General features: G+C 42.7%; 1 protein-coding gene across 1 annotated transcript; it reads left to right on the forward strand.

The window, feature by feature from the left end:
- The first annotated feature begins 16,610 nt into the window (after positions 1–16,610).
- dcaf17 (ddb1 and cul4 associated factor 17) lies at positions 16,611–22,454 on the forward strand. The gene is made up of 14 exons (XM_084179340.1): positions 16,611–17,002; positions 17,090–17,193; positions 17,308–17,398; positions 17,760–17,896; positions 18,042–18,120; positions 18,261–18,350; positions 19,885–19,992; positions 20,122–20,224; positions 20,349–20,491; positions 20,974–21,083; positions 21,224–21,308; positions 21,462–21,545; positions 21,793–21,948; positions 22,139–22,454. The coding sequence occupies exons 1-14, from the start codon at positions 16,883–16,885 to the stop codon at positions 22,253–22,255; spliced, it is 1,527 nt and encodes a 508-aa protein (XP_084035466.1). The 5' UTR covers positions 16,611–16,882; the 3' UTR covers positions 22,256–22,454.
- The last annotated feature ends 385 nt before the right edge of the window (positions 22,455–22,839 follow it).

Here is a 22,839-nt window from a genome sequence, read left to right on the forward strand (position 1 = left end):
AGGACAGAGAAGCTACGTCTGGTAAGACGAGGGGCGGGTGTGTGTGTCTATTTGTCAATAACAGCTGGCGCGATGTCTAATATTAAAGAAGTCTCAAGGTATTTCTCGCCTGAGGTAGAGTACCTTATGATAAGCTGTAGACCACACTATCTACCAAGAGGACTTTAATGCAGGCAAACTTAAATCAGTTTTACCTCATTTCTACCAGCATGTCACATGTGCACCCAGAGGGGAAAAAAACTCTAGACCACCTTTACTCCACACACAGAGACACGCACAAAGCTCTCCCTAGCCCTCCATTTGGAAAATCGGACCATAATTACAGTGGGGGAAAAAAGTATTTAGTCAGCCACCAATTGTGCAAGTTCTCCCACTTAAAAAGATGAGAGAGGCCTGTAATTTTCATCATAGGTACACGTCAACTATGACAGACAAAATGAGAAAAAAAAATCCAGAAAATCACATTGTAGGATTTTTAATGAATTTATTTGCAAATTATGGTGGAAAATAAGTATTTGGTCAATAACAAAAGTTTCTCAATACTTTGTTATATACCCTTTGTTGGCAATGACACAGGTCAAAAGTTTTCTGTAAGTCTTCACAAGGTTTTCACACACTGTTGCTGGTATTTTGGCCCATTCCTCCATGCAGATCTCCTCTAGAGCAGTGATGTTTTGGGGCTGTCGCTGGGCAACACAGACTTTCAACTCCCTCCAAAGATTTTCTATGGGGTTGAGATCTGGAGACTGGCTAGGCCACTACAGGACCTTGAAATGCTTCTTACGAAGCCACTCCTTCGTTGCCCGGGCAGTGTGTTTGGGATCATTGTCATGCTGAAAGACCCAGCCACGTTTCATCTTCAATGCCCTTGCTGATGGAAGGAGGTTTTCACTCAAAATCTCACGATACATGGCCCCATTCATTCTTTCCTTTACACGGATCAGTCGTCCTGGTCCCTTTGCAGAAAAACAGCCCCAAAGCATGATGTTTCCACCCCCATGCTTCACAGTAGGTATGGTGTTCTTTGGATGCAACTCAGCATTCTTTGTCCTCCAAACACGACGAGTTGAGTTTTTACCAAAAAGTTCTATTTTGGTTTCATCTGACCATATGACATTCTCCCAATCCTCTTCTGGATCATCCAAATGCACTCTAGCAAACTTCAGACGGGCCTGGACATGTACTGGCTTAAGCAGGGGGACACGTCTGGCACTGCAGGATTTGAGTCCCTGGCGGCATAGTGTGTTACTGATGGTAGGCTTTGTTACTTTGGTCCCAGCTCTCTGCAGGTCATTCACTAGGTCCCCCCGTGTGGTTCTGGGATTTTTGCTCACCGTTCTTGTGATCATTTTGACCCCACGGGGTGAGATCTTGCGTGGAGCCCCAGATCGAGGGAGATTATCAGTGGTCTTGTATGTCTTCCATTTCCTAATAATTGCTCCCACAGTTGATTTCTTCAAACCAAGCCTGCTTACCTATTGCAGATTCAGTCTTCCCAGCCTGGTGCAGGTCTACAATTTTGTTTCTGGTGTCCTTTGACAGCTCTTTGGTCTTGGCCATAGTGGAGTTTGGAGTGTGACTGTTTGAGGTTGTGGACAGGTATTTTATACTGATAACAAGTTCAAACAGGTGCCATTAATACAGGTAACGAGTGGAGGACAGAGGAGCCTCTTAAAGAAGAAGTTACAGGTCTGTGAGAGCCAGAAATCTTGCTTGTTTGTAGGTGACCAAATACTTATTTTCCACCATAATTTGCAAATAAATTCATAAAAAAATCCTACAATGTGATTTTCTGGATTTTTTTCCCTCAATTTGTCTGTCATAGTTGACGTGTACCTATGATGAAAATTACAGGCCACTCTCATCGTTTTAAATGGGAGAACTTGCACAATTGGTGGCTGACTAAATACATTTTTTCCCCACTGTATATCCTCCTGATTCTTGCTTACAAGCTAAACTAAAGCAGGAAGTACCAGTGACTCACTCAATACGGAAGTGGTCAGATGACCCGGATGCTACGCTACATGACTGTTTTGCTAGCACAGACTGGAATGTTCCGGGATTCATCCAATGGCATTGAGGAGTATACCACGTCAGTCATCGGCTTCATCAATAAGTGCATCGACGACGTCGTCCCCACAGTGACCGTACGTACATATCCCAACCAGAAGCCATGGATTACAGGCAACATCCGCATCGAGCTAAAGGCTAGAGCTGCCGCTTTCAAGGAGCGGGACACTAATCCGGACGCTTATAAGAAATCCCGCTACACCCTCAGACGAACCATCAACAGGCAAAGCGTCAATACAGGATTAAGATTGAATCCTACTACACTGGCTCTGACACTCGTCGGATGTGGCAGGGCTTGAAAACTATTACGGACTACAAAGAGAAACCCAGCCGGGAGCTGGCCAGTGACATGAGCCTACCAGACGAGCTAAATGGCTCACTTCGAGGCAAGCAACACTGAAGCATGCATGAGAGCACCAGCTGTTCGGGACAACTGTGTGATAACGCTCTCGGTAGCCGATGTGAGCAAGACCTTTAAACAGGTCAACATTCACAAAGCCGCAGGCCCAGACGAATTACCAGGACGTGTACTCAAAGCATGCGCGGACCAACTGGCAAGTGTCTTCACTGACATTTTCAACCTCTCCCTGACCGAGTCTGTAATACCTACATGTTTCAAGTAGATCACCATAGTTCCTGTGCCCAAGGAAGCGAAGGTAACCTGCCTAAGTTATTACCGCCCCGTAGCACTCACGCCAGTAGCCATGAAGTGCTTTGAAAGAATGGTCATGGCTCACATCAACAGCATCATCCCGGATTCCCTAGACCCACTCCAATTCGCATACCGCCCCAACAGATCGACATATGACGCAATCTCAATCGCACTCCACACTGCCCTTTCCCACCTGGACAAAAGGAACACCTACACTACCGGTCAAAAGTTTTAGGACACCTACTCATTCAAGGGTTTTTCTTTATTTTTACTATTTTCTACATTGTAGAATAATAGTGAAGACATCAAAACTATGGAATAACACATATGGAATCATGTAGTAACCAAAAAAGTGTTAAACAAATCAAAATATATTTTAGATTTGAAATTCTTCAAATAGCCACCCTTTGCTTTGATGACAGCTTTGCACACTCTTGGATTTTCTCAACCAGCATCATGAGGTAGTCACCTGGAATGCATTTCAATTAACATGTGCGCCTTCTTAAAAGTTAATTTGTGGAATTTCTTTCCTTCTTAATGCGTTTGAGCCAATCAGTTGTGTTGTGACAAGGTAGGGGGGGTATACAGAAGATAGCCCTATTTGGTGAAAGACCAAGTCCATATTATGGCAAGAGCAGCTCAAATAAGCAAATGAAGGTCAGTCAATACAGAACATTTCAAGAACTTTGAACGTTTCTTTAAGTGTAGTAGCAAAAACCATCAAGCGCTATGATGAAACTGGCTCTCATGAGGACTGCCACAGGAATGGAAGACCCAGAGTTACCCATGCTGCAGAGGATACGTTCATTAGAGTTACCAGCCTCAGAAATTGCAGCCCAAATAAATGCTTCATAGAGTTCAAGTAACAGACACATCTCAACATCAACTGTTCAGAGGAGACTGTGTGAATCAGGCCTTCATGGTCAAATTGCCTCAAAGAAAACACTACTAAAGGACACAAATAAGAAGAAGAGACTTGCTTGGGCCAAGAAACACGAGCAATGGACATTAGACCGGTGGAAATGTGTCCTTTGGTCTGGAGTCCAAATTGGAGATTTTTGTCCCAACCGCTGTGTCTTTGTGAGATGCGGTGTGGGTGAACGGATGATCTCCGCATGTGTATTTCCCACCGTAAAGCATGGAGGAGGAGGTGTTATGGTGTGGGGGGGGGGGGGGGGGGTGACACTGTCTGTGATTTATTTAAAATTCAAGGCACACTTAACCAGCATGGCTACCGCAGAATTCTGCAGCGATATGCCATCTGCTTTGGGCTTAGTGGGACTATCATTTGTTTTTCAACAGGACAATGACCCAACAAACCTCCAGGCTATGTAAGGGCTATTTTACCAAGAAGGAGAGTGATGGAGTGCTGCATCAGATGACCTGGCCTCCACAATCCCCCGACCTCAACCAAATTGAGATGGTTTGGGATGAGTCGGACCGCAGAGTGAAGGAAACTCCTTCAAGACTGTTGGAAAAGCATTCCAGGTGAAGCTGGTTGAGAGAATGCCAAGAGTGTGCAAAGCTGTCATCAAGGCAAAGGGTGGCTATTTGAAGAATCTCAAATCTAAAATATATTTTGATTTGTTTAACACTTTTTTGGATACTACACGATTCCATATGTGTTATTATATAGTTTTGATGTCTTCAGTATTATTCTACAATGTAGAAAATAGTTAAAATAAAGAAAAACCCTTGAATGAGTGGGTGTTCTAAAACTTTTGACCAGTAGTGTATGTGAGAATGCTGATCATTGACTACAGCTCAGCGTTCAACACCATAGTGCCCACAAAGCTCATCACTAAGCTGAGGACCCCAGGACTAAACACCTCCCTCTGCAACTGGATCCTGGTCTTCCTGACGGGCCGCCCCCAGGTGGTAAGGGTAGGCAACAACACGTCTGCCATGCTGATCCTCAACACTGGGTCCCCTCAGGGGTGCGTGCTTAGTCCCCTCCTGTACTCCTTGTTCACCTACGACTGGGTGGCCAAACACGTCTTCAACACCATCATTAAGTTTGCTGACGACACAACAGTGGTAGGCCTGATCACCGACAACGATGAGACCGCCTATAGGGAGGAGGTCAGAGACCTTGCAGTGTGGTGCCAGGACAACAACCTCTCCCTCAATGTGAGCAAGACAAATGCGCTGACTATGGACTACAGGAAAAGGCGGGTCGAATAGGCCCCCATTAACATCGACGGGGCTGTAGTGGAGCGGGTCGAGAGTTTCAAGTTCCTTGGTGTCCACATCACCATCAAACTATCATGATCCAAACACACCAAGACAGTCGTGAAGAGGGCACGACAACACCTTTTCCCCCTCAGGAGACTGAAAAGATTTGGCATGGGTCCCAAGATACTCAAAAAGTTATACAGCTGCACCATCTACAGCTGCACCCCCTCCATTTGTTTTTACACTGCTGCTACCCCCTGTCTATTATCTATGTATAGTCACTTTACTCCTACCTGCATGTACAAATTACCTCGACTAACCTGTAACCCGCACATTGACTTGGTACCGGTACCCCCTGTATATAGCCTCATTATTGTTATTTTATTGTGTTACTTTTTATTATTTTTTACTTTAGTTTATTTGGTAAATATTTCCTTAACTCTTTCTTGAACTACATTGTTGGTTAAGGGCTTGTAAGTAAGCATTTGTATTCTGCGCATGTGACAAATAAAGTTTGATGTGATTTGATTTAGCTTTGGCAAGATTTTGAGTGATGAAATACATTTCTAAATATTGTATAAAAAAATATTTTTAGTGGCAAAGACTCCAGTGGTCATACATAATTAATAGATTCACCAAACATCTATTATTATTCTATGTTTCAATGGAATGTCCACATGACCCAGAGATATCCCCATGCTGTAGAGATACACCTAGCGGACTGAAACTTTACTGTTGTAGGCATAATACAGCTAGTGCTATTTAGACTTGCACTGGCAAACATCCATTACATTAGCTACCTAAATGTGAAGTAAACTCAACTGAGGAGTAATAGAGAATTGAGACCTTTTTAACTTGAAAACATGCAGGATACCTCTTTCTGGTTTCCCTGACTTCCGTTTTTTTATACTGTGTTACGCTTGTTCATGTAGTACTCCTCACAGGCCGTTTGGTGTATGCTTTTTTTTGTTGGTGAGATGAAACTGCCAAAACTCTGAAAGGTATTATTGGATGTCAGAATTGCAACACAATATTTGTTCAAGACTAAAATGTTAGTCACTAATCGTAACATGGGGTTTGTATGTTCACAGATGAAATTTCACATTTACGTTTCATGTTTCACACATGGCTTTTCTTACGATCCTAACAATTTACCTATGGATTTTCTTACAATCCTAACGATACCTACGTACAGTGTTGCCATGTTCCCGGTTTTCCTGAAAATTGGGCTACTTTGAAAACAATGTCGCGGGTGAAAATGTGTTGGTCGCGGGCTGCGAGTTTTTGGGCTATTTCTAAGTTGCGCTGCGGCCGCCAATGCATTTCTCTTTAAACAAATATATATTTCACTGTGACCTGCACTGACTATCAGGCATTGAGACAGGAAGTTGCTGAATGAGTGAGTGAGTGAGTGAGTTGTGGGGAGGGCGGGAGGGGTGTGTGTGTTGAAAGAGCACTATAGTTATTGGCTGAGTCACGTGAGCGTGACTTTTTTTTACCAACTTTTTTTTACCAACTTTTTTTATCAATTGTAGGTCGGCTATTTAGATAGTCATTAAGGAGACACCTATTTCCAAACCTTTTTCCATAAAACATATTATTACTCTAGATCTGATGCAAATGAAGAAATAATGGAGACAAAGCACTGGAAAACGACTTTGGGCGCACTACAGCGCATGACATAAATCTGCTCGGAGGTGGTTTAAACTGCATTCTAATCTTGACTGCTTAAAGAAAACGGTATTAAACGAAGTGCTTTATGTATGCTCAGTTCTTGGGTCTCGGGGGCTGCCGGAGTGTAAATTCGAAATAGAATGTATGGAACTTCCTCGCGTGGTTATTTTTATGGGGAGAAGTCCTCAATGAAACTGACATTAGGCTAAATGTGGAAAATTATAAATTTGCCTATGTTGGCCATCAAGTAGTTTATTAATGTATATGCCATTGTAGGCTACCATTTGATACAATAAATATGTTGAAATTACGATATCACTGGAGTCATTGCAAATACATTTGTCCCACTTGTGTAGCCTACCTGGAGCTGGCAAAACCAATTTAATAAATAGCCTATAACTTCAGTTTATTGTTGTTGTAGCCTTGTGTTATTATGAGCGCATTAGATTGACTGTAACAGTAGTCAGATTAGGGTACAGGTAAAACAAATTCAAAAAAATAAACACTGGCTGTTGTTGACAAGCATATTCAGTTCATATACATATTATTCATATTTAATTCAGTAGCCTATTCCAGCAGGCTATTGGGGAAGCAAGCACTTCTTATTGTTGAATACATTAGTCTGTTAATTTGAACTAAGCAAGCTGCTAAATCGTTCAGTTTACATCTTGCCTATATCTTGTCTAGGCTACTCTAGACTATCTGAAATTAGATGTAGGCCTATCAGGGGCTATATGCTACCTGCCTTTATCGAAGCAAACTATGGCAAAATGTTATTAGAATCATAAACCCAGATTTTAGTCTGTAACCTATGCCTATTGAAATGACAAGTCAATCTCGCAAACGGGCCATTTATAACGGTTTGTAGTCGTAACATCTGGCTCATACTAACAGCACAATTGCCAGAAAATAGCTTAACATTCGTTTTTTTATGTTCATCCAAACGTTTCTTGCTCAGAGATTTCGAGATCCTCTATCCAACTTTCATCAATCAAACTCTCCTGTCGGATTTGTCTATAGTTATGCATATGCGTAAAGGGGATTTATTTACAATTATAAACCTAGTTCGAGCCCTGAATGCTGATTGGCTAAAAGTCGTGGTATATCAGACCATATACCATGTTATGACAAAACAGTACTTTTTACTGTTCTAATTACGTTGGTAACCCCGGGGGTTTGTGGTATATGGCCAATATACCATGGCTAATGGCTGTAAGAACAGCCCTTAGCCGTGGTATATTGGCCATATACCATACCCCCTTGTGCCTTATTGCTTAATCATAGCAGTCAAGCGGTCAAGCAAGATGGAAAATTATCTGGCGAGTTTAATAAGGGCAAATTATATTTTCTCTTGTCACATATTCAAATTCCTTTATTACGTCATGTCATAGCTTGCAATTTACATTTTAGTCATTTAGCAGACGCTCTTATCCAGAGCGACTTACAGTTAGTGAGTGCATACATATATTTTTTTTTTTCATACTGGCCCCCCGTGGGAATCGAACCCACAACCCTGGCGTTGCAAACGCCATGCTCTACCAACTGAGCTACATCCCTGCCGGCCATTCCCTCCCCTACCCTGGACGACGCTGGGCCAATTGTGCGCCGCCCCATGGGTCTCCCGGTCGCGGCCGGCTACAACAGAGCCTGGATTCGAACCAGGATCTCTAGTGGCACAGCTAGCACTGCGATGCAGTGCCTTAGACCACTGTGCCACTCGGGAGGCGATAATTATTATTTTGAGGAAACCCGAATTTAGCTTCTAACGTCGTTACAAGTTACTATGATATTCCTTCTTAATTGGCTTGATAACTTTATGGAAAAAGGGTTTATTGTATAGATATAGCAACTCCTCTCTTCCTTCCTTTTGGAGGGGTTTTGAGTGGTCATTGGGCTAGAAATTCTAACTTGACCTGGCAACCCTGGCTGCTGGGGCTGCAACACTAGTTGGATGTTATTCAGGCAAATGTTAAATTCTAACTAATATTGGACTCGGAAGTTTACAATCTAAGTGTTTGCTTGTTAGATATGAACTTCATAAGGAACTTGTTAGTCTCTAGTTATAACCACAGATTGTTAACTAGCTAGCATCATCGAGCTAGCTATAAAAGAACAGCTAAAATCACTGCAAAGATTTTTATAACTAACCCAAGATAGACCAGAGCCTGTCATTTCCAATGGGAGCAAATTAATAATAGTGGGCAGAACAAGCAAGGAGGTGGGCAGAGCCAAGCACAAGCTAGTAGGATCCTATTGGCGCGTTCTAGCATTTATTTGCATATTTCCATTAGGGAATGCCTATGTTAAGTTTTTTTAGCCCGGGGAGTGTCATTTGAAGCTGAAAGCACGTTGAGTACAGTTAGAGAGAAAGATGAGTGGACAACATTGAAGTCCAAGAATGGAACAAAAAGGGCTAAAATTGTTGTGGAAAATGAGTCTGATGAATTGTTGCTTGTTGGAGTAAGTTTTTTTGATAAGGATGTTTATTTGGGAAACCCAAATCACGAGGATGGTGAAGGACGCGTTGGGAAAAGTGGATGCTGTCAAAGTAACTTTTACAGAGTCTAGTTGATAGGTAATCGACTAGCTGGGCTGTTCCCCGGACCCCATATGTAGGGACTTGTACAATACTTGAACATGGCTATTGAACTTGACATTTGTCTGTCTTTATTCTTTAATCTAACATATCATACAGAAACATGGTATCAGAAGTGGCTCGAAAACCCCACGTTTGTTATTTTTGTAGCTAAGGACACTATAGGCGCAGTTACGTTCCATATGCGAACACACGCCATTGTCTACTACTAACGTTAGTCACACCACTGATCAACTCGTTGTTAGCTGGCTAGCTAACATCACTACCTATCTCGATGGCTGAAGGCAAAGAGATCTCCTATTCCATCACTATGGCAGCAAACATTCTGCCACCAAAACCGATGGTTCTCACAGGGGACTGGAATACTAATTGGGACAACTTCAGGGATAAATTCGAGGACTATGCGCTGGCGACTGGTCTACATGAAAAACCCAACGAGGTCTAAGCGGCAAATCTGAGGAGCTTAATGGGCAGCGAATGCTGGCACATCTACCAGCATAATCTCACCCTCACAGCACGACAACAGGGTGATGTAAAGGCCATACTGAAGAGAATTACTTCAAACCCGGCAGGAACATCAATTACGAGCAGTTCATTTTTGGAAGCTGCAAACAGGAAGAGGGAGAGTCAGTACACAACTTTGTAACCCGTTTGAGAGAAATATCTGCTACTTGTGAATACTGGGGATTGAAAGATGAACTGATTCGTGACAAAATAGTACTGGGAATTGCAGATGAGGACATGCGCCGGCGTCTACTAAGAGAGAGAGGCTTAACATGACTAACTGCCATTGAAATGTGCCGCACTGCTGAAGTCACTGACATGAGAATGAGAGCAATGGAAATCGAAACCGCACACACTGACGCTGATACTGTTCACGTTGCCAGGCAAACATTCAGACAAAACCATCGAGGCATAGTAATTCACCACGAACGGTGAACACAGACAGCCCCATAGCATGCAAATACTGTGGAAATGCACACGCAAGAGGCAAAGAGCACTGCCCTGCCTACGGCAAACGATGCAGAGCTTGTGGAACTAATAATCACTTTGCAAAAGTGTGTCTCAAAAGCAAATGAAGGGTGAGTGAGGGCAAGATTCACCGTGTTGATGATGTCACTCAGTGTTCAAAGCAGAACAGTGAAAGTGACATTTACATGCATGAATCCATTGGGGCTGTCCACTCAAGGGAAGAAATGGTTTGTGACACTACGATTACACAACAAGCTGCAATAATGTCAACTGGATTCCGGTGCTACGTGCAACATAATGAGCTACAAAGACTAAATCAATATGGCACCTGACACATCTCTTGCCCAGCGATACTAGACTAAAGCTGTACTCAGGAGAGCTAATGAGCTCTCTGGGCATCTTTGAGACCGAATGTGTTATTCGGGGACACAAACACAAGCTGGAGTGTGACATCGTGAAAACCAGTCAACATCCTCTCCTCTCAGGCTCTACATGCGAACGCCTGGGACTGATGCAGTTCACCGTACGAAATGGTCCTGCACATCGTGGAGCATGTCCAACATGGACCCCTGTCCAAAGAACAACTACTCAGCAGATATGTCAATGTATTCAACGGGCCTGTTGAATCATTACCTGGGGAGGTACACTTTGAATTGGATGAGAGCGTCACTCTAGTCCAATGTGCTCCTCGCAATGTGCCCATTGCAATGGAAGTGGCTGTGAAGGCCCAGCTGGACAAGTATGAGGCCGATGGCCACATGACATCTGTGACTGAACCAACTGACTGGATCAGCAATATGGTCATAGTGAAAAAGCTAGAGAAGCTGAGAGTCTGCATCAACCCAAAGCATCTGAACCAAGCACTGAAACGCTCCCACTACATAATGCCGACACTGGAGGATGTCCTCTACAAGCTTCCCAAGGCCAGGATTTTCACCTTGGTGGACGCCCGAGATGCATTCCTGCAGCTTCATGACTACCTTCTGGACCCCATGGGGTCGGAAATGCTGGCTCAAGCGCCTGTTTGGTGTCTCTGTGGCACCTGAGGTACACCAACGCAACAGCACGAGTTACTGGCTGGGCTGAAGGGCATTGAACCCATCGCTGATGATGTCATGATTGTAGACTGTGGTGACACATACGTAGAAGCAGAATGCGACCATGATGTGAAGCTCCTGGCACTGATGGAGCGCTGCCGATCAGTTAAGCTGCGCCTTGGCCTGAAGAAGCTGCAGTTCAAGGTAAAAGTCGTCCACTTCCATGGGCACATTCTCTCAGCCAAAAGCCTGAAGCCGGACACAGACAAAGTAAGAGCGATCCTCAACATGCCAAACCCGTCTGATGCTAAAGGAGTGCAGCGTCTCATCGGCTTTGCAAACTATCTTGCAAAGTTCATGCCACACCTATCAGCAGTCTGTGATCCTCTGCGCCGGCTGCTGGACAAACACATACCATTTCACTGGCTACCCAAAGACGAGGCTGCGGTGCAGGAGATGAATTCTCTGGCTTCATCCATGCCAGTGTTGCGCTACTATGACGTTACGAAGCCTGTTACAATCCAGAGCATCTTCTCCTGCCAGCACTTCCATCACTACTTATATGGTCGAGAGCTGGTCACCGCTGAAACTGACCAAACCACTCGTTGCCATATTCAGTAAACCTCTCCTCAACGCACCCAAGAGGCTTCAAAGCATGGTCCTGACTAAGCAAAACTACAGCCTGAAGGTTGTCTACGAGCCGGGACCAGAGATGTACAGTGCATTCGGAAAGTATTCAGACCCCTTGACTTTTCCCACATTTTGTTACGTTATAGCCTTATTCAAAAATCATTAAATGATTTTTTCCCCCTCATTAATCTACACACAATACCCCACAATGACAAAGCAAAAACAGGTTTTACAAAACTGAAATATTACATTTGCATAAGTATTCAGACCCTTTACTCAGTACTTTGTTGAAGCACCTTTGGCAGCGATTACAGCCTTGAGTCTTCTTGGGTATGACATTTAACAAACATTTAATTTACTCAATTTTAGAACAAGGCTGTAACGTAACACGACAATGACAATGGCCCACAATTCACTGCACAGTTGAAGCGTTTCGCCTCAGAATGGGTGTTTGACCACGTGACCTCCTCTCCAAGGCACCCAAAGGCAAATGGCAAGGCAGAGTCAGCTGTCAAGATTGCAAAGAAACTGTTACGCAAGGCCTTGCGTGACAGCAACGACCCCTGGAAAGACATCTTAGAGTGGCGGAACACACCCACCGACAACATGGATAGCAAACTAGCGCAATGCCTTCTGTCCAGACATCTGAGGAATACCATCCCCGTAGCCAACAAGCTACTTGAGCCCTGCGTCATGGTTGGTGTCACGGACAAACTGCGCCACAGAAAGCTGCTCGCTAAGTGCTTCTACGACTGGACTGCTCAAGACTTACCAGAGCTGGAGGTGGGTGAAACAGCTGCCGGGAGACCACACAGGACTTTGGAGGCTGGGCACGTGCCTACAGAGAGTTGCACCACATTCTTACCTGGTGGATGTCGGTGGCTCCCTCTATTGTGACAATCGGGTGGATCTGCGCGTAGCAGAGCAGACAGCAAACGAGAACACGCCATGCACTCACCTACAGTGAGGAAAAAAAGTATTTGATCCCCTGCTGATTTTGTACGTTTGCCGACTGACAAAGACATGATCAGTCTATAATTTTAATGGTAGGTTTATTTGAACAGTGAGAGACAGAATAACAACAGAAAAATCCAGAAAAATGCATGTCAAAAATGTTATAAATTGATTTGCATTTTAATGAGGGAAATAAGTATTTGACCCCTCTACAAAACATGACTTAGTACTTGGTGGCAAAACCCTTGTTAGCAATCACAGAGGTCAGACGTTTCTTGTAGTTGGCCACCAGGTTTGCACACATCTCAGGAGGGATTTTGTCCCACTCCTCTTTGCAGAACTTCTCCAAGTCATTAAGGTTTCGAGGCTGACGTTTGGCAACTCAAACCTTCAGCTCCCTCCACAGATTTTCTATGGGATTAAGGTCTGGAGACTGGCTAGGCCACTCCAGGACCTTAATGTGCGTCTTCTTGAGCCACTCCTTTGTTGCCTTGGCCATGTGTTTTGGGTCAATGTCATGCTGGAATACCCATCCACGACCCATTTTCAATGCCCTGGCTGAGGGACGGAGGTTCTCACCCAAGATTTGATGGTACATGGCACCGTCCATCGTCCCTTTGATGCGGTGAAGTTGTCCTGTCCCCTTAGCAGAAAAACACCCCCAAAGCATGTTTGGGATGGTGTTCTTGGGGTCATAGGCAGCATTCCTCCTCGATTTTGGTCTCATCTGACCACAACACTTTCACCCAGTTCTCCTCTGAATCATTCAGATGTTCATTGGCAAACTTCAGATGGGCCTGTATATGTGCTTTCTTGAGCAGGGGGACCTTGCGGGCGCTGCAGGATTTCAGTCCTTCACGGCGTAGTGTGTTACCAATTGTTTTCTTGGTGACTAGTGTCCCAGCTGCCTTGAGATCATTGACAAGATCCTCCTGTGTAGTTCTGGGCTGATTCCTCACCGTTCTCATGATCATTGCAACTCCACGAGGTGAGATCTTGCATGGAGCCCCAGGCCGAGGGAGATTGACAGGTCTTTTGTGTTTCTTCCATTTGCGAATAATCGCACCAGCTGTTGTCACCTTCTCATCAAGCTGCTTGGCGATGGTCTTGTAGCCCATTCCAGCCTTGTGTAGGTCTACAATCTTGTCCCTGACATCCTTGGAGAGCTCTTTGGTCTTGGCCATGGTGGAGAGTTTGGAATCTGATTGATTGATTGCTTCTGTGGACAGGTGTTTTTATACAGGTAACAAACTGAGATTAGGAGCACTCCCTTTAAGAGTGTGCTCCTAATCTCAGCTCGTTACCTGCATAAAAGACACCTGGGAGCCAGAAATGTTTCTGATTGAGAGGGGGTCAAATACTTATTTCCCTCATTCAAATGCAAATCAATTTATAACATTTTTGACATGCGTTTTTCTGGATATTTTTGTTGTTATTCTGTCTCTCACTGTTCAAATAAACCTACCATTAAAATTATAGACTGATTATTTCTTTGTCAGTGGGCAAACGTACAAAATCAGCAGGGGATCAAATACTTTTTTCCCTCACTGTATATGAGCTGGATCACAGTCCAGGCCTAAGGGCAAGGGGCACAGAATTTAGACATGAGTTTACCGAGGGTGAGGCTTCTACCCCACCAAGCTCTAAGGCTCCTGGCCCTAGTCCTACCCCTGTCAGAGCCCACACTTACTCACGGGTGGGTCGGCTGTGTAAACCACCAGACAGGCTTACTCTGTAAAAAAGGGACTGTGTTAACCTGTCCTCTGTTATATATATAAAAAATAATTTAAAAAAAGAGGAAGACGACAACTGAGGTAAAAATAAAATGTAATGCATTTTCATTTGTTATGACTTGACTGTTAAGAACATAATGTTGTGCTGTTACGTTAGCACTTTCTATTGAAAAGGATGATGTTACGGAGTCTAGTAGATAGGTAATCAACTAGCTGGGCTGTTCCCCGGACCCTGTATGTTGGGATAATACTTGAACGTGGCTATTGAACTTGACATTTGTGTCTGTCTTTATTCTTTAATCTAACATATCATACAGAAACAGTAACCAGGAGTGGTATAGTGTTGATATCGTGTGTATATCTAAAGAGGAAAAGGAGCGTGCATTGTGGCTCGCGAAATTATCGTTGCATGAAGTGGACCGTGTGAGAGAAAAATCACGTATTTACCTGATTTGTTTAATATTAATAGTTAACAATTCATATGCTTAACAATAGTAGATACATTTCTTCAGTACCAATGCTGTGCAACTGAGAAAGGATGGTTCATCTATTCCACGTTCACTCCCCGCAGCTGGTCTAGGCGTGTAGTCAAGGACATGGGATAGAGATAAACTTGAGGAACAGATAGACGTATTGCTTCAATTTCTCTTTGCTTCTGAGTAACCTGGTCACACAGCATAAGACAAAGAGCCTCTGAGAAGTGATCACAGTTCTTCAGCCCATCTTGTTCTTTTACTATCTTCCAGGGACACAGCTGTGGGGAGTTAGAAGAGTACGGAGGTTAGCTTGGTAGAGAAAGGACTAAACGGAACTGCCGTCATCACTTGTTTGTGTGCTATAACCTTACACACCCAATACACCTGGCCACAAGAAGAAAACAAGGTAGCTTATGATGCCCTGATCTGCCAGGGAGGGATGGAACCAACCATGACTAAGCAGTTTTGTGTTTCTATATAAACCCCTTGAGTTTCTGTATTTGACATTGATAATCAGGAGTAGTTAATTCAAGTCGCTTGACCCGTATGGAGAATGGAGAAAAGGAGCAAAGTTTATCTGTATTATTGCTGTTTGATTAGTATTTACCAGCGTTTGTACAAAACCCGATATAATGCAAGAAATGTAAAACGTTTGGCCATGTGTCAAGTGTTTGCAGACGGAATGAATATGTTATTGAAGAGACTGTGAATGTAAAATTTTGCAACTGTGGTGGGGTTCATATTTCTGAATTCCCTGAGTGCTCTGTTAGGGTGAAAGAGGTTGAGGTGTCAAGGATCAGGGCTGTACAGCAAATCTCCTATGTGGAGGCGGTGAAAAGAGTTCTGAAGAAGATATGTTACAAGTCAATTAAGTGGTCTGGATACACTTATTGTGAAGAAGGTGGATTTTGTAGCATTTATAGCCACAGTTATTAATTGTACTGCACAAGTGTCCAAGAAGTCCAAGAAGCTGGACATCATTATATCTGCAGCCGAGATGTTTTTGGGCTTAACGGCAGGATCCTTCTGAGCCTGTGTAGGGACCTGATTAAAACAGAAAAGCAGGCTGATTTAGTTGAATTACAATTCGTTATTGATAGTTTGTATGGAATATTATTTTGTTTGTATAAAAAAAAAAAAATAGAATTACCCCGCTTTTTTTCCTTTTCGGATCTTTATTATCCACCTGTACAGTATGTGGCGGAATGCACATATAATTGTTGCGAACGCCATTATACCAAAGAAGAAGAAGAAGAAGAAGAAGAAGAAGAAGAAGAAGAAGAAGAAGAAGAAGAAGGGGAAGGGGAGGGGAAGGGGAAGGGGGAGGGAACGCCTACTATGTGCGCATGTGAAATAATTAAATTCGCCCTTGCACTCCTTCTAAACGATGCACATTTTTTAAACATTGGCAAAGGGTAACGTCTACAAATCGCAGTCCACTCTGTTTGTTACAGATTATAGTTTTGGAAACCGAAAACTATATGGAGATCAAATGTTGAAAATTTGAAGAATGCCGGCCAAAATCCATCTTGCTCTATAGTCTCCCACTGCCGGCCACTGGGCTTCCTCTCATCACCATATTTGGTAGTGAGCGAAAACGCCAACCGGATGCTTCACATTTATACATCCGGTGAAATATCTGGCTCTATATTGTGATCGCTGTGTACTGTGCATCTGACGCTAAGGACACGTCATTTTAGCAGTCGTGATAGTTAGTTATGCCCATTTAATTATCGTTATCTAATGGACGAGGTTTGTGTATACGTAGTATTTGTTTGTAAATGAATCATTGAAATGGTTGGAGTATCGAATACCGACGTGGATAACAGTTGAATTGCGTTTGCTTTGTTTTGGACACACTGGTGTTATTGTGTGGAGTGGACAATCCTCTGTGCATTGAGCGCCCCCTAGGGATGCCTCAGCTGAGAGGGGAAAATGTTGCAGCCTACCTTGACTTCAGATCTAGAGGCATTTTTGATGCTGGCACTTTGTCAAAACTCAACTTGAAGATTCTCAGGGGTATTGTCCTCCAGGTATGTGAAGTGCAATGTATTAAGTAATTGAATATATTAATTCCACAAAAATAAATCTGAGTAATGGCTTTTATTCATTTACTCTAGGACAGCAAAGACTTCACCAAAGTTTGGACCAAGTCCTCGAAATCCACTATATTTTATGAGAGTGGGAGGATTTATTTTGAAAATTATCAGTGCTGCTTCAGTAGGTAATGTGTATATTTTATTTTCAAACTACATTATGTGGCATTGTTATGGTTCATGACATGAGTACCTTTAGGAACTACTGTACTTCTTTTTTAAATAAAAAATATCATTTTCAGCCTTCCATCTGAGCCACAACTTCTGTATGAATTACCCAAGCGGTCCAAAACGGAGAAGATTGAAGATGCATTGCTATGCCAGTGCCCTCTTGTAAGTGAACTAATATTTTCCATCTTAACCAGTTCACGGTTGCTGTATAGAAATGTAACAGGTCTCAACAGCATAGAATTCCTAAGAAGTCCATATATATCACTTCCAGTTTTTAGTTCTGTACATCTACAGCATCGCTGTGGACTATTGGACTATAGACTAGAGAATGTACTGTACTTTGCTTTTTGTATTTATAAAGTGCATGTTGTATTGTCCGTTATAACTATTTCTGACAGCAATAAATGCCCCCTTGGGGATGAATAAAGTTCATTAAATGTAATTGTAAATGTGTATAAATGATATAAACAGAGTGCTGTACTAGTGTTATCCTAATTAACCATCATTATGTTTACCCCCATAGGACAAAGGGTTGCCAACACCGTCAGATCAAAAACCTAGCCTCTTGGCCTTGACCGGCAATAATTGGCTGTATCGGTTCTCAGCTGTGACAGGACAACAATTGGAGAAAGTTTACTTGTCCCCACATTACAAGTTCAGGTAAATGGCAGTTGTATGTGATGTACAATAAACATTTCTTCCACAAATCATGAACCCAACAGATCTCTTTTTATTATTATTGTGGTTCCTCTTGTTGCAGGTAACCACTTATTTTACTTAACATGACACATTTTTTCGATATCAGATACCTTGGCTGGGATGTATCGCAGGAGACATTTTATGTCAAGTCCATTCAGAATAAAGTGACATCTTCAGCAAGACAGGTGTGGTTTCCACTAGTCTGATATGCCCATTCATCTTAGAATTAGCCTTTGTATAGTAGAACCATTCCATGTAGTTTTTCTCTTTTGTGACTGGTGAAATCTGAGAAGTATTCACTTATTTCCTATCCTAACTCTCACAGGCAGGTTTCAACCAAAACACCTTGCTGTACCTCGCCGTGTTCCGCATTTTCCCCCTGCAACTTGTGGGCGTTCTGGAGATCAACAAAAGTGTATGCAACATTTTGTTTCTTTAAGTCATGTATTTTTGTAATGATATATTTATCTGTTGTACAGTGTATTCAGACCCCTTCCCTTTTCCCACATTTTGTTACGTTACAGCCTTATTCTAAAGTGGATTAAATAAATAAAAATCTTCATCAATCTACACACAATACCCCATAATGACAAAGCAAAAACAATTTCTTAGATTTTTTAGCAAATTTATAAAAAATTAAAAACATTTTATTTACATAAGTATTCAGACCCTTTGCTATGAGACTTGAAATTGAGCTCAAGTGCATACTGTTTCCATTGATCATCCTTGATGTTTCTACAACTTGATTGGAGTCCACCTGTGGTAAAGTCAATTGATTGGACATGATTTGGAAAGGCACTCACCTGTCTATATAAGGTCCCACAGTTGACAGTGCATGTCAGAGCAAAAACCAAGCCATGAAGTCGAAGGAATTGTCCATAGAGCTCCGGGACAGGATTGTGTCGAGGCACAAATCTGGGGAAGGGTACAGCATTGAAGGTCCCCAAGAACACAGTGGCCTCCATCATTCTTAAATGGAAGAAGTTTGGAACCACCAAGACTCTTCCAGGAGCTGTCCACCCGGCCAAACTGAGCAATCGTGGGAGAAAGGCCTTAATCAGGGAGGTGACCAAGAACCCGATGGTCACTCTGACAGAGCTCCTCTGTGGATGGGAGAACCTTACAGAAGGACAACCATTTCTGCAGCACTCCACCCATCAAGCCTTTATGGGAGAGTGGCCAGACGGAAGCCACTCCTCAGTAAAAGGCACATGACAGCCCGCTTGGAGTTTGCCAAAAGGCACCTAAAGGACTCTGACCATGAGAAATACGATTCTTTGGTCTGATGAAACCAAGATTGAACTTTTTGGCCTGAATGCCAAGCGTCACGTCTGGAGGGAACCTGGCACCATCCCTACGGTGAAGCATGGTGGTGGCAGCATCATGCTGTGGGGATGTTTTCAGCGGCAGGGACTGGGAGACTAGTCAGGATAGAGGGAAAGATGAACGGCGCAAAGTACAGAGAGATCCTTGATGAAAACCTGCTCCAGAGCGCTCAGGACCTCAGACTGGGCTGAAGGTTCACCTTCCAACAGGACAACGACCCTAAGAACACAGCCAAGACAACGCCCGAGTGGCTTCAGGACAAGTCTCTGAATGTCCTTGAGTGGCCCAGCCAGAGCCCGGACTTGAACCCGATCGAACATCTCTGGAGAGACCTGAAAATAGCTGTGCAGCAACTCTCCCAAGAAGACTCAAGGCTGTAATCGCTGCCAAAAGTGCTTCAACAAAGTACTGAGTAAAGGGTCTGAATACTTGTGTAAATGTGATTATATATTTTTTTACAATTCCCCAAATGTCCCAAAACCTGTTTTGGCTTTGTCATTATGGGGTATTGTGTGTAAAACAATTGAATCCATTTTAGAATAAGGCTGTAAAGTAACAAAATGTGGAAAAGGGGAAGGGGTCTGAATACTTTCCGAATGCACTGTATGTCTCTGTCATTTCAGATATTTGGAAGCACTGTCATTGATGTAGTTCTGTCCCAAGGGGTCCTTGCAGTTTCTCACAGTACCAAGACTGTGAAGCTCTATAGCTTTGAAGACATTCTGAATAAGGTGTGAATTTATGATTAACTATAACATTTCAGTGGTTTTAATGGATGCTTCTTAAAATGTTCAGATTGTCTACATACTCAATGTTCCATTATTTCTCAAAAAATTTATCGATTGTTCTTTCTTTGCCAGTACATAACCAAGGAATTGGTTATTGGGGAGCAGTGTCATTCAGAAGGCGGTAAAACTGTGGGAGAAGCTCCATTTGGCATTCCAGTGAATATCCACATCAACGGTAGGTGATTATCTGTCTATCCATCTTTCTGTCCCTCAGATTTTCCAACCATTCATTTGTCTATCCATCTGCAGAAGTGCTTCAGGGGACCCTTTGTGATTTTTTTCAAAATGTTCCCCCACAGAGTGCCCCCCAGTGCTGTTTGAGGTGTCATGCTTTGATAATGGAGTTCAGATCGGAGGCCATCCATGGCACTATATCTTCACCCTACCCCATAAGAAACACCAGGGGTCGTACCGCATCTGTTCTCTCAAGGATAACACCCTGGTAATATACTCGTACATATCTATCTTTATGCACTACACATTGAATGGGTCGCAAATAAGTCTCCTGAATTGTGAGACTATTTAAGCATATTAAGTATCCTGCTGCTAGTGTGCCTTCTGAGCATGTCAGTTTCAGAGAGCTGCAGATGTCTTTGACAGGCATTGTCTTTAACTGACACAACAAATGTATTACTCAGAAAGACAAATGATCCCCAATAAAAGGATGTTTTGATGGCTCAGCTGGTTGGAGCATGGTGCTGGCAGCACCAATGTTGTCGAGTCAATTTATGCGTGGCTGACAAATACTTTGGGTACTAAGTTGCTTTGAATGAAAGCTTCTGCTAAATCATTATCCACACACTCATTTGGCAAACTCTGATCAAGAGAATTACAGTAAATTACAGTAAAAGTCCAAAGTGTTCTGTAGTTGTCATACCCAGTGCAAATAACTGTAATATTCCCGCTGTACACATTTCTAAATAGGCAAAGCATGGAATACAAGACATGAAGTGCTGTTCTCTGGAGTCTGACTGGATCTACTTCCATCCTGATGACTCAGGAAGAATCATCCATGTTGGACCTAGCACCATAAAGTGAGTTTAAAACCCTTGTCCATAAGACCATGCTTTACACTGCTACTTTATGGTATTGAGGTCAGTGCTATTCATCAATCAGATTTCACACAATGACGTTTCTCTTATGCCTTTACTGAATATTGAATACTTTCCACCAGTGTGCTGAAAATTCTGAGTGAACTGGAGAGTGACACTGTGTTCGATATAGTGAAGGAGTTTTCCATCACAGCGCAACGAGACAATGTGAGTTAACATAGTGTTTTGGCACCTTTTTATCCATTGGTCATAATACATTTAAAATTAGAGATATTTTCTCCATCATAATGATAGAAGGGTGAAAAGTGCTTCTCTTCCTGTGATGGATTCATAAAACCTCTCTTCTTCTATCCACTGGAGGCTGCCTCCCAGATCAGTGTCACCTCCTCAGGCCGCACAGTGAAGAGAAGATTTCATCAGCTGGATGATGACCCAGACCAAGAGGTACATTCTAAAGGATTAGGTTTAGACTGTATAATTTCAGCCCAATCCATTTTATATAGAAGTCCCATTGCAAAAGTTGCCTCACTGCAGTTAATGTGTAGCTTATGTATACTGATGAGAAGTTGCACTATTGTCCTGACCTGACTCCTGACTAAATTACTTTGAATGACATTTCAGTGGCATTCCATATAGGCATATTGGTTATTGCTGGTGAGTGTTTTTGTTGATGCCTCTTGCTACTTCAAAGACATTCCGGATGGTGGAGTATGAGGATGAGCTTGATCTTCTGGCTGTTGTGGAGGTGACCCACAGAGAGGATGAGGGGAAAGCCCACGTCAGACTCCATGACAACAACACTGGAGCGTTACTGAAGAGGGTTCCACTTGTGGAGTCATGGGATGTGGTTAGTGCTTTATAATATTGTGTAAATGTAGCCTGATCCGCCATCCTGACCATTGCACTCTCATTTTGTTTCAACAGAATGTCAGCTTGCGAGATCACAATGGTCGAACAAGGCTAGTGTAAAGGAAGAAAATGTGGGAAAACGTTCCTTTTCAAATGATTTATTAATGTATTCTCTTTTCTTGTTTCAGACTTACAGCCACGAGCTGTTCTTTGACAGAGATACAATTGTTCATATTGAACAGACGAAGAATAATAACTTTTGCTGCCATGTCTACAAAATCAGTCGTGGACAAGCAGATGAGTGAAGTTGAGACATTCCTTCCAACAGCTAATGATGTTATTCAAAAAGATTCCTCAAGTAAATAGCCCCGTTGAAGCTGTTTTTGTAAAAGTAATTTTTTACACTTTCTTTCCCAATAAGGACTACATGTTGTCATGCTGTTGTTCTTTTCAAGATGTTGTTGGTAGTCTAATAAAGTGTCTGAAATAGTTATTCCAAAACAACTGTTGGCTAACTGGGCTACTTCTGCATTTTGTTTTTAGGACATACAGTGCCTTGCAAAAGTATTCATCCCCCTTGGCGTTTTCCCTATTTTGTTGCATTACAACCTGTAATTTAAATGGATTTTTATTTAAATTTCATGTAATGGACATACACAAAATAGTCCAAATTGGTGAAGTGAAATGAAAGAAATAACTTGTTTCAAAAAATTCTAGAAAATAAATAACAGAAAAGTGATGCGTGCATATGTATTCACCCCCTTTGCTATGAAGCCCCTAAATAAGATCTGGTGCGACCAATTACCGTCCGAAGTCACATAATTAGTTAAATAAAGTCCACCTATGTGCAATCTAAGTGTCACATGATCTCAGTATATACAGTGCTATG

The sequence above is a fragment of the Coregonus lavaretus genome, assembly GCF_964263955.1.
Source record: "Coregonus lavaretus genome assembly, chromosome: 16".
NCBI lineage: Eukaryota > Metazoa > Chordata > Actinopteri > Salmoniformes > Salmonidae > Coregonus > Coregonus lavaretus.

Coding starts and splice junctions, on each gene's coding strand:
- dcaf17 (XM_084179340.1), top strand. CDS start 16,883: ATGCCTCAGCTGAGAGGGGAAAATGTTGCAGCCTACCTTGACTTCAGA. Junction 21,546..21,792: donor ATGATGACCCAGACCAAGAG/GTACATTCTAAA, acceptor GCTACTTCAAAG/ACATTCCGGATGGTGGAGTA. Junction 21,949..22,138: donor TTGTGGAGTCATGGGATGTG/GTTAGTGCTTTA, acceptor TTCTTGTTTCAG/ACTTACAGCCACGAGCTGTT.